General features: G+C 31.7%; 1 protein-coding gene across 1 annotated transcript; it reads right to left on the bottom strand.

The window, feature by feature from the left end:
- Positions 1-2,557: 2,557 nt before the first annotated feature.
- Positions 2,558-9,790, bottom strand: LOC103500863 (pyruvate kinase 1, cytosolic). The gene is made up of 16 exons (XM_008464303.3): positions 9,484-9,790; positions 9,260-9,356; positions 9,067-9,164; positions 8,451-8,606; positions 7,607-7,684; positions 7,216-7,347; positions 7,035-7,115; positions 6,865-6,936; positions 6,679-6,768; positions 6,372-6,516; positions 5,868-5,956; positions 4,819-4,914; positions 4,627-4,694; positions 4,420-4,519; positions 3,717-3,776; positions 2,558-3,068 (listed from the first exon to the last, which is right to left on the bottom strand). The coding sequence occupies exons 1-16, from the start codon at positions 9,550-9,552 to the stop codon at positions 2,916-2,918; spliced, it is 1,584 nt and encodes a 527-aa protein (XP_008462525.1). The 5' UTR covers positions 9,553-9,790; the 3' UTR covers positions 2,558-2,915.
- Between the last annotated feature and the right edge of the window lie 1,821 nt (positions 9,791-11,611).

The following is an 11,611-nucleotide window of genomic DNA, read 5'->3' as shown; positions in this document are numbered from 1 at the left end:
TCAGTTGAATTTAATTTCAGTGACAATTATGTAAAAGTGTCGAATCCTGCCTTACTTGACAGCAAATGATTGAAAGATTCAAACTCACGTGCATATCAATTTGTTTTTCCTTGTAATATGTGAAGTTATAATGCATACATGTATATAAAGTAAAGTATAGTATTCAGTTACCTTATAAGCTAAGCTAAATTTGTTTCGCAAACAATGATTGAAGAAGATCCTACAAGGCTTGGGAAAGAAAATTTAGTGTAACTATTTACATGTCCTAATAAATGTTTTTATATTTTTTATAATTTAAGTAGACGTCAGTAAATATATAATAATAAAAATCTATCTATACTTAGAAACTAATACAAATGATAGAAATCTATAGAAATTTATTATTAACAGAGGTGGATAAAATTTTATCAATATCTATGAATTAGGAAAATGGATTGAGTATATAATTGAGAATGTAGATGATAAAAATAATACAATTAATTCATTTCATTAAGTAAGAGTTGACAAGAGCTTATCATTTTTTTTGTCTTAATATGTGAAACTTTTTCAAAGAGAAATAGCGTAATTTGAGTAAATAACACATGAATTAGCATAAAAGAGAGGAGGGCGTGAATCACGCGCATACGTGGCACCACATCCGTCCGTACCGTACGGTGCGTTTTGGATGGCGACAAAGCGACAGTACACACGAAACGAAACGGACGGGAACTCCGCTTTTTGGCTTGGCGCCCTCAGGGCCAAAACTCATCCAATAAAAAAAGAAAATGCATTATTCCACATATCAATTCTGACAATTTAGGAATTATTCTTGTTATTAGTAATTTGGTATGAAGTCCAAAAATATAAATTACTTTCTTTTTTTTTTTTTTTTTTTTTTTTTAATCTTTGCATGCTTCGTTAATTTAATTTAAAACTTAAAAAGTTTTATCTTTTTCTTTTGTAATAATTGTGGAGATAAATTTTATGACTCGACACTCATTACTTTAAATAAAAGGAATGTCATTTTCTTAGTGTGAGGTAGTTGGGTTGCATATGGAGCTTGTTCGATGTGGTAGGTATAAAGTAAGGCTTATCCATTTCTTGCATCCATTATCACCAGCGAAAACTATGCAGGGGTCGCAGGTACACGTGCTCTCTTTCAAATTTATAGGTTTTATATTTTAATATTAATTGTGAGGCATCATTTTATATCATTAATATCAAGATGAAGTCATAATTTTATCATTTGAGACACGTATCCATTTTAGGATTTCCATATAAGGATCCATGTGGGAGCAAATTTCTGAACTTTTAATCTAAAATATAAATAATAGTTAATGAGTTAGATGGTTGTGTGGTTCATTACTTGGAAACATGGGATTTTGTATTTAAATCTCATTTAATAGGTAATTTATGGTTTTCTTTTTGCCTAATTTTAATTATAAGTTTAGTACGAAGCGTGAATTTGAACTGTTGTGAAATCTTGTCATAAATAGAAAAAATAAGAATAAAATAAATAAAAAAGAATAACTTAAGTTTTATGTTTTAATTGGGTAAATATTATAACAATGCAATTTCTCCATCTTTTCTAGGGATTTCTCTCTAAGATTTTAAACTCAACAACATTTAATTAAATAGGTAACTTTTTTTTAGTGTAACTTTCGTATCATAAGTTTAACTCAAATGAAAATTACTGAAATAATTAATTATAACTATGTGAAAAAAATTGAAATTAGTTAATTCATATTAACTCTAAGAAAACGTGTATATGAAGAGATAAAAAAAACTTAAAAATGTGAAATTTTAAAGTTAATGGAAACAAATGCAGGTAAAAGGGTAACATTTTGTAGCCTACCTTATATATGCTACTTTTCATTATAATTTTTTTTAAAAAAAGTTTAGGTTAGATATCAAAATTTTAATTTTGATCTCTATTTTTCAACCTTGATTTCCATTGGAAAAGATAGAGGAGAATGTAAAAGGGAATAAAGAAGAGAAAAGAAAATGGAAGGAGATGATGGTGACTGCCAATGAGGCGAGTGAAGAAAACAGTCGATGGAGAAAAGAAAAACGAGAAAAACGAATTATAAAGTTAAAATTCTGGTAAAAATTAACCAAAGGAAATTTGTGTTACGTCCAAAACACTTTATAACTAGACATTTAATAACAAAATAGTCATAAGATAGTTATCAAAAAGAAATTATACACTTGAAAATTAAAATATGGAAAAGAAATTAGAACAAATTTGAAGTTAGTTGGTAAAACATTAATAAAAAAAAAATTGTCAAACTTCAACGGTTCAAAATTCTCCCACAACAGCTAGCAACCCTATCCTAAACTGGACCCTTCAATATCTATCTAACATACTTGATTTCCCTGAAGTCATGAAAGATTTTGTTTCGCCACAAAGGAATATATAAAAGCATTGCCATACGCAGGAAGGTAATAAAATTCAGTACTTGGGTATTCCGTTGTTCTTCAACAATATGATTAAAAAAGAGGACCACAATTATTCTAAGCAATATGCAAATCAAAACTACAAAGAAAGAACAATTCAGCGTACAAGAAATTTCCGGACTGTAACAAAACCAGTAGATCTCATGATTATTGTGGTGAGTGCATGATCAAAAACGGCAACCACAGATCCTCTAGTATAGGTCTCCTAATGCCACAATAAATGAAACTAACCAAAAATCATGACTTGGCCATTGGTTGAATAACTTCAATAAATTAAGATTTGCCATGAACACCATGGCTTCTAAATTTGGGAAAGTTAATAATGTTTTTATGAGTCATTTTACATTTTCTCACTTATAAGATCTCCTCAATCTCCAAAACCATGTATATAATTTCATTATACCTCATGGTGGTGACAGCACCAGCAAAACGGTCACTTCAAAAATTAGCGGGAAAAGAAATTATCTGGAAAGGCTATTTCAATCTTCAAGCTCAATAATCTTGACCACAGATGCATCCCCAACCTTCTGACAAACGACAACTCGGTCATGTGACTTAATCACTCCAGATGCTTTGCCATGATCCAGAGCAACCTTTAGAACTGACTCATTTGTTGCGCTAGTAGATTCCGCCTACAAAGCGAATACAATCAGAAGGCTTAAGTCATATTGGTATTGAGATTTTATTTTAAAAAGAACAATATACAAATTTGAAAAACATAATGAAAAATTGAAAATTGTCATTCTTTTACATTCAAGAAAGACAGCCGTGCCCTTATTAGAACATACATGTGCTCATGCGAAAATTTCCACAACACAAGTTCATGATTTAAGAAAATGAGCATTCTCGTGTCTATATGATTATTTTTTCTATGCAAACCCAGAATAAATGAAGCTGGCTCATTCATTCTCAACCAAAGGGATTCTTTTTCTCTTGTTAATTTCAAACCTTTTCTGGAGGTTTTGCTCCATTGCAAATCGTAAATTGTCGCGGTACATGCTCCTTTTCTATGTCAGGTGAACAGCCCAGGCACCCAATACAAGCTACGTAACTATTTTCAGAGAACCAATCACAAGGTTTGTGTAGAACTAATTTTGTTCCAAAGCAAAACAGGGATAGACCAAAAACCATTTGTTTACAAACAATTTTGAAGCATAATTCAGATATAAACCAGCCTGGTCTTGTTAAAGGATCATGAGTGAGACAGTCGATTCAGACATAAACCAAAAGCACAATTCACTTTATCAACCATATAGAATAAAATGGAAAATAGCACTTACAGGGTGCCTTGGATCAGCAAGCATAGGGAAGAGACCTCTTACTATCAATGACTGCCTTGCCTGAAATAGCCCAAGACCAAATAACACATTTACCAAAAATAGAAACCATCAATATAGGATTCAGGTTTTGGGAAGAAAATTGTTCAACACCAATGGCAAAACGTGAATATATTCAAGGATGAGAGGTAATCTAGTTGCACGTTTAGCTTCATCTACACGACTTCTTATTGCACAGTAATACTAATACTTACCTAAAGAAAAGAAAGAAAATTATACAATCTCTCATACACATGCCTAAAGTAAGGATAATGGCATCCAACAACTACATAGAACAATTGATACTCTAGCTAAAATCTAAGAAATGAGAGGAAATTATATGGCCTTACAGTATCTTAATTACTTTAATTTTGTTTGAACTTCTTTGCTGGGATGAATTTGAGATAGAATACCAAGTATAATACATACTCAACAAGTTTGAAATAGCGTCCACGATTCCTCTTTAGCAATGATATAATCATTTTAGAAATATCACAAGAAAAAGAGTGCACAATAGCAAGACAGTATTGAATATTTCACCGACTATTGACTAGTATAGCTCGAATTGAGGTAACTATAAAAGGGTCCCTTTACTAAATCACCCAACCCATGAGCAAGAAATATTTGTCACTTAAAGAAATGACAGCAAAAATGAGACAAGATGTACCTCAAATGCTCCACTAAAGCTCCACCTTAACTGATTTGTCTTCAGCCTAGGAATGACAACAGATATAACTGGCATCGTGGGCCTATATTTAGCAATTAATCTGCATATTTGCACAAGAAATTTAGAACTCTGAAACATATGGGTGGAAAATTTTAAGAAAACTTCAGCATGTTTGGAGATAAAAAAAGGATCCGTAGACTCTGATACCTTGCAGCTCTTCCAGATGAAGTGAAGCAAATAATAACTGAAGCTTTCACCTTAATGGCAGCCCTAACCTAAAAACAGAATAAACATATGAAAACCACAGTAGACCAATAACAATATAAAAAGATCATTAGTAAGTCCAAAACCCATTGAAAATAATATGCACAAAAATAACACAGAATGAGAATTTAGTACCGCTGAGGAAGCAATGGATTCCAAGTGCGTCATAGGTTCCCCAACAAATTTGACAGTCTTCTTGAAATATAAATCTTGATTGAACACCTTCTCAGACTGCATTTATATTGGAAAACAGAAGCACCAAAGGGGAAAATAAACACTTAAGCAGAAAAAAACAGAAAAAGGAATCAACATTCTATATAGACCGATAAAAGAATATTGATGAAAAAAGATGCCAGTTTCAAATCTCGTATTACAAAAAAGTTATAAAAGACGGAGGCATGATGAAAATTGTAGGTTAAATTGCAAATTTGGTCCCTCTTATGAAGGTTTTATCGAACCAAAAAGATTAAATTCTAACTTTAAGAGAATAATGATAAATTTGAAAATAAAGGTAAAAGGGTTCCATATCTCACGATTGGAAAGAAAAATTCATAAATCATAGAATGAAAGACTAAAGCACAATGAACAAAATTATAATCAAAGTTTGTCTTAGGAGTATGGGACGTATTTGACCCACATAAGCAAAAAAAAATAATAATGATGATGATGTGATCATGCGAATAATTTGAGTAAACCCAAGCAGAAACAGAACTCAACACAAAGTCAACCTGTACTACAAATAACAATTGAATTAGTACAAGGGTCAAGTTTATCAAAGTGATAAAAAACCAGTAAGATAATGTGTCAGAAAATCCCTAAAAAGAATAGACAAAAATTAAATATTGGAGCACGAATCTATTCCATTATAGCTGCTAATTGAAGTTAGAATTAGTGTCATTGGATGATTCTAAACTTAGTGAACACGTTAGCATAGTGAAAAAAATAACTGATCACTAAAACCATGGACACAGTCTTAAAGATAAAAGTTGTGGTAAATCAATGGGTAAAGAAAAGCAATAGGATATGGGTGAGGAAATAACCGGATGTGGCTTTAAACAAAACTAAAATAGCTTAATACCGAAGTTTGCGAAGAAGTGAATTTTGGGTGCAAGATTGTGTTCACAAAATGAATTCCTTGATATACACCAACTACATATATACATGGATCAACAGAGAGTATTTACCTCAGCACAAATCCTACCAACAGTAGAAATAGTCTCAACTGGATACAGTCCACGCAAAGTCTCAGCCCCTAGAAGAATTGCATCACTTCCTGTATACATGAAAAAAGTTTTTTTGTCATGGAACTTCAATGCAATCGTTGATGTCAACTGATATTTCAGAAGAATCACAAAGATCACAGAAACTCTTTAAAGCAGTTTGAATTCATAAACAAAATTGTCATCCCTTAAATAGGTTACAAATAAGCTATAATAGTATTTACATTCCTAGACCAACATACTGTCCACATATCTACTGTCTTGACATTTCATCGACATTTCCACAATATTTTGGGAAAAGAAAATTTTACTTCTCAAATAAAAAAAGTGGAAGAAAGAGAGTATTTGAGGATCAAATTTCTAAGCAAAACCACATCATTGCAGTAAACCAAAGACTTCCAGAAAAGGGTATCATCGAGAAAAGTTTACACAATATACTTTTCCCATTATTATTATTGTATGACTTACCATCAAGGACTGCATTTGCAACATCAGTAGCTTCTGCACGAGTTGGCCTTAAATTGTTGGTCATACTGTCTACAACACGAGTAACCACAGCAGGCTTACCAGCCATGTTACACTTGTAAAGGGCAGCTTTCTGAAATAAAAACACCTGCAATATATGGAGAAGTGATCAGAAAGAAGCATACCTTAAGCCCACCTTAAGGTCACGGTGAGAAGTAAATTACGTTTGGACAAAGATCATCAATTATTGAAAAGGATTTACGAGGATAATGTCGTAGAGTGTTTTGAGAATATACAGAAGGAAACTAACCTTCTCGGGTGGGAGATCTATACCCAAATTCCCACGGGATAGAATAATACCATCAGCTGCTTGTAGAATCTCATCAAAATGGGTTAATCCCTAAAAGCAGGACCACAAAAATATGCAAATGTCCAAATCAGCATTATTATAGGGCATTCCCCCAACCAAAAAAAAAGGAAGCTAAACATGACTAACCTCAACAGTTTCAATCTTGGCAAAGATTTGGGTTTGGCTAAGGTCACCCAACTTAGAAAGAAATTCACGAGCCTGTATAATAACAAAAATGAAGTCCAACCATTTAACTCAAATTATATAGGCAGAGATGGAGACAGAATCAGAGAGTTCAATGTAAAGGAATATCATACTTGTCGAACATCTTCAGCATGTCTGGTATATGATAGTGAAAGGAAATCAATTTTGTTTTGCACTCCCCAACTTGATATAACCTGAAATTAAAAGTACAATACATAAAGTTTAAGAACCAATAATGAGAAAATTATAGTCCTTGAGGATAATGACAATACAAAAATCAGAATGCTCGCCCACCTCCTTGTCCTCATCAGAAAGTGTAGGAAGGTTAATATGAATTTGAGAGCCATGCAAAGTGAACAGTGACCCAGTCAATGTGGCAGAGTTCTTAATTACACAAACAACATCATCGCCCTTGACTTCGGAAACCTGATCAAGTTCCCAGTAAAAAACAGTCAAGAAAAAATTCATCTTTTCAACACAATATTCAAAAGAAGCCTGCTATAAACATCCTTATGAATTTATGTGGTAAACTATGTTTTCCTGATTAAAAACCATCCAGACAAAAAAGGTGCACGATCAAATCATACAAACACACACACTCTTGAAATAAAGCCACTATCTGAAAGAGCCGTAGTTTTAGGGTGCTATCTCAAAGAACTGGAAACAGCTTAGAAGTTTTCCTTACCTCCAGCCATGCAGAAGTTGATTCACTTCCAGTGAAAAGATATTGACCCACGAAAATTGTGTCTCCTTTCTTCACAGCCTACAAAAGACAAAGTATAGTTTTTGGATGAAAATTACTAATATAAACTGAAATTGGATAGTAAAAAACTGCAGTGCTAAATGGTTCACAATGCTGACTCAATTTGTAAATTAAAAAGATACGAAAATCAGTGTTGGATGAGATCCATTTGAATAAAATATATTAAGTTCTTACAGTCGAAGTTAAAAACAAAAATTTTATTGATATCTATCGAAGATGTAAATAAAGTATTTCTACTTTTTACTATTTGTAAATATCACTCTTAGGTTTTAAAAATTATTATTGGTACTTCGTTGTTTTCATCAATATTTGGACAATTGGTATTTTAAATAATCATGAGCACATAAATGTGAAACCATCATGTCAGTATGAAATTCAGAATTGAGAAACCCATAATATCATTATTCCAGGTGACTACAAGACTAAGAATGCATGACTTCAAACGCTTCAAAGTTCATTATTAGCATTTTTCACTAATGGATCAACCCATGGTGGTTCACTACTAGCTTCAAAGGCAAGGATCTATCTTTTTTTGACAAGTCTGTACAAGGCCAACATTGCTACACCCTACATGATGTCATCAAAAAAGGAAGATTTGCTAGAGAAAGGATGTTTCAGTAAGGCCTCACAATGACAAAAGAGATCAAGTGCTAACTTTCAACAGCCAGTCCAACTAACATAGCCAGACCAAACAAAATCAAACTCATTATTAATTTGTAAAACGAGACAGTCATCACGAAAATAACAAAAGTATGAAGTTTAATACCTTTGAAAGTCCTGTAAAGTTAATAGGCAAGAGCTCCGAAGTCGCCTCGAGTTCTTGATTCGGTGTAAGGACGACTATTGCATCTTCCTGAAGTGAAATGGATTTCTCGGTTTTGTTTATTACTTGCAATTCAGGGCCCACAGTGTCAAGCATAACCTGAAAATAGCACAAGTGCCAAGGCATCACATTAGTTCTCTTCCTTCACTACACATAGAAGGTAGAAAACTTTGCATGCATTTAAATAGAATAGGCAAACATATTATTTCATCAGAGAAGAATTAATTCTTGGATGATGGCACTAAATACCAAGTACCACCACTAAACAATCTATAAAAAAAAAAGACTTCCAGTTCCAAATTCCAATAACAGAGCAGAACATATAAGATATCAACTTGGTAAAATAAAAAAAAAAAAAACCTCCATCCAGTTCCATCCTGGGACAGACATTCACATATTTTGTCCACTTAACCAAACAAATAATCCAACAAAAGTAAGACAACACAAAATACTTTTCTAATTTATTTTTTAAAAAAAACAAAAAGGGGCAGACGGCATGTCAAGGGAGTGTTTCCCCTTTCTACAATAGAGTATTAAAGTGACAAAGATTTCAACATACAGCGCAAAGCTTCTTGGTACTCTTGACAGCGGCCTTCAAATTCTCCAAAGTCTCCTGATGATATTCAGCGTTACCCCATGAAAAATCGAAACGAGCAACTATAACCACGAAAAAGAAAAGCTATTAGAAATAAGCAAACTACGAAAACATGCATGAAAAGACGGAGATTGGAAAGGAGAAAACGTGTGAATACCGGACATTCCAGCCTTAAGACAACCAGAGATAATCTCAACAGATCGAGACCTAGGACCAAGAGTCCCAACGATCTTAGTCATAGCAGGAAAAAAACTCTGAGAAACAAACAAAAAGAAAAACAATGAATCATCAATAAAGAAATCGTTAAATCAATAAAACAAATAAAAGGCAATAGAAGATCGAAGAGGAATGGAGATGATGAAAAGGGGTGAGTGAAGTTACAGATTTGGACGGCTCGAGGATGGAGGCCATGCGAATAGGCTCCTCGAGAAGCAAGTGATTGGAATGCATGGTCGATGGGTAATCGGGGGTGATTGAGAGAAGATGAAGAAATCGGAGGAGGAGGAGGAAGAAGAAGAAGAAGAAAAAGAAGAGGAAGTGAATGAATCGAAAATGGAAAATGGCCTTTTTTCTATCTCTGAATCCGAGAGGGGAATGAGAGAAAAACCTGGTTCTGCCCTTCCACAAGGAAAAACAGCAAACCAATTTTTGTATATTTTTTTTTTTCGCTCTCTCACTAACTTCTCTCCTCTTCTTCCAATCTCGCGATAAATTCGCTTTTTTACACATTTGTTCTTTTCACTTTTTTTCTTTTTTCTTAATTACTTACTTACTCCATTCTTATAATAATATAATAAATACGAATTGTTTTCAAATTTTTATGGTTTTGTTTTTACTCTTTTAAGTTCATCTTTGTTATTTACTATTTTTTTTAATTTAAAATTATTTATATCATTATTATAAAAACTTAAATCTATAATAATTAATTTCTTACCTCGAACTTGCTCGATAGATTGATACATGTCTATTAGTATTTATCGGTATTAGACTATAAGATTTTGTTATATTTTATATTTATAAATATTTTTTATTAATCTTACTATATTTTAAAGCAATCATTTTTTTATATGACTTGAATTGGTTTTCATTTAATAGTTTCAATAATTGACATTTATGTTTGTTAATTAATTTAAAATAGTTATGAAGTGAAGTTTATATTTCTTATTTTAATACCGGTGAAAGTGACGAAGCTTAATTAATTACAATCGTTTTAAATGAACTAACATACATTAATAATGCTAAAATACTAAAGTGACTGTATTGTGAAAACTCGAGATGAAAAAGTGTAAATCTCAAAACATGTGTTTCAAATTAAAACAAAATTCAAATCTTATAGGTAAATTGTAACACCGTAAATAACACATATAGATATACTTAAAACCAAACTTGAAAGTCTTAATATATTTTGAAAACTTGGAGATGAAACCTAAACTAGATTCAGAAAGTACTTATGGACAAGAAAGATATATATTATTAGTGAAAATGGCAGTAATCTACCATTCTATCCAACTTGTGATTGGAATTCGATATTGAATATTGTTTAAGGTAGGAGGGTAAAAGTGTAAATTCACTTTAAAAAAAAATATTGAGCCCCTTTAGTATGGAGAACCCGTTCAAGTGGTTATTGTTTAAGAGAGTTGTTGGAAGCAAGTGATGTGCAATTAGATTGCATATGGTATCATAAATAAATCATGCAAACAAATGAGTATAGTGCAATGTTTACTTACATTTTAAATTGGAATGAAAATAAATAATCACTAAGGATGAAGTGTTTGGGGTAAAGATAATGCATTACTGTAATGATCATCTCTTATTACAGTAAATACCATTTTAAAATTCTCAACTAGTTATAATAAACACTATTTCAAAATCTCTCATTTTCTTCAATACTATTTTACATTTATATTTTTTTATTATTTACTACAATGTTTACTATTTACTTCTCAAACTAAAATGTTTTCATCCAGATATAGATTATTGTAATTCAAGCCAAAATAATTTATACTATAAACACAAAAACTATTCTAACTCAACTGTAATAATATAATATAACTTACCTTTTACCCCAAATACCCCTGATATTCTGCTTGACAATCATTTAATTTTTGTTTTAACCGAGTCTATTTTATCTAGCTAGCTTACACTAATTTGTTTGTGTATATATATGTATGTATATTTGTATGTAGTATGTATGTATGTGTGTATATATATATAAGGAACTTGAATCGTTAGCTAAATTAAAAAATAATGTTTTAGTTTTCAGAGTTTTACAAAACTCTGGAAGCAAGTAGATAGGAAAAAAAACATTTTTAGAATAGAAAAAAAAAATATTTTCTGTACCTATCTTTTCATTTGGTTTTTTAAGTTATGAGTTTGGATTCAATTTACTCTTAAGACTTGAGTTTTTGTTTTAACATGGTTATATATTTCAAGAATTCTTCTTAGTACTCACTTTTTATCCTCAATGTTATTGTCCTGTTCTTTTAATTTAATTTAAAATAACTAAAAT

Source organism: Cucumis melo, chromosome 8 (genome assembly GCF_025177605.1).
Source record: "Cucumis melo cultivar AY chromosome 8, USDA_Cmelo_AY_1.0, whole genome shotgun sequence".
In the NCBI taxonomy this organism is placed as follows: domain Eukaryota; kingdom Viridiplantae; phylum Streptophyta; class Magnoliopsida; order Cucurbitales; family Cucurbitaceae; genus Cucumis; species Cucumis melo.
This window is presented reverse-complemented; position numbering and strand designations above follow the sequence as displayed.

Excerpts from the sequence above, each read along its gene's own strand:
- LOC103500863 (XM_008464303.3), bottom strand. The coding sequence starts at position 9,552 with ATGCATTCCAATCACTTGCTTCTCGAGGAGCCTATTCGCATGGCCTCC. Across the intron at positions 7,685-8,450 it reads ACTTTACAGGACTTTCAAAG|GCTGTGAAGAAAGGAGACAC; the intron begins GTATTAAACTTC and ends TGTCTTTTGTAG. Across the intron at positions 5,957-6,371 it reads TGCAAATGCAGTCCTTGATG|GAAGTGATGCAATTCTTCTA; the intron begins GTAAGTCATACA and ends TCATGTATACAG.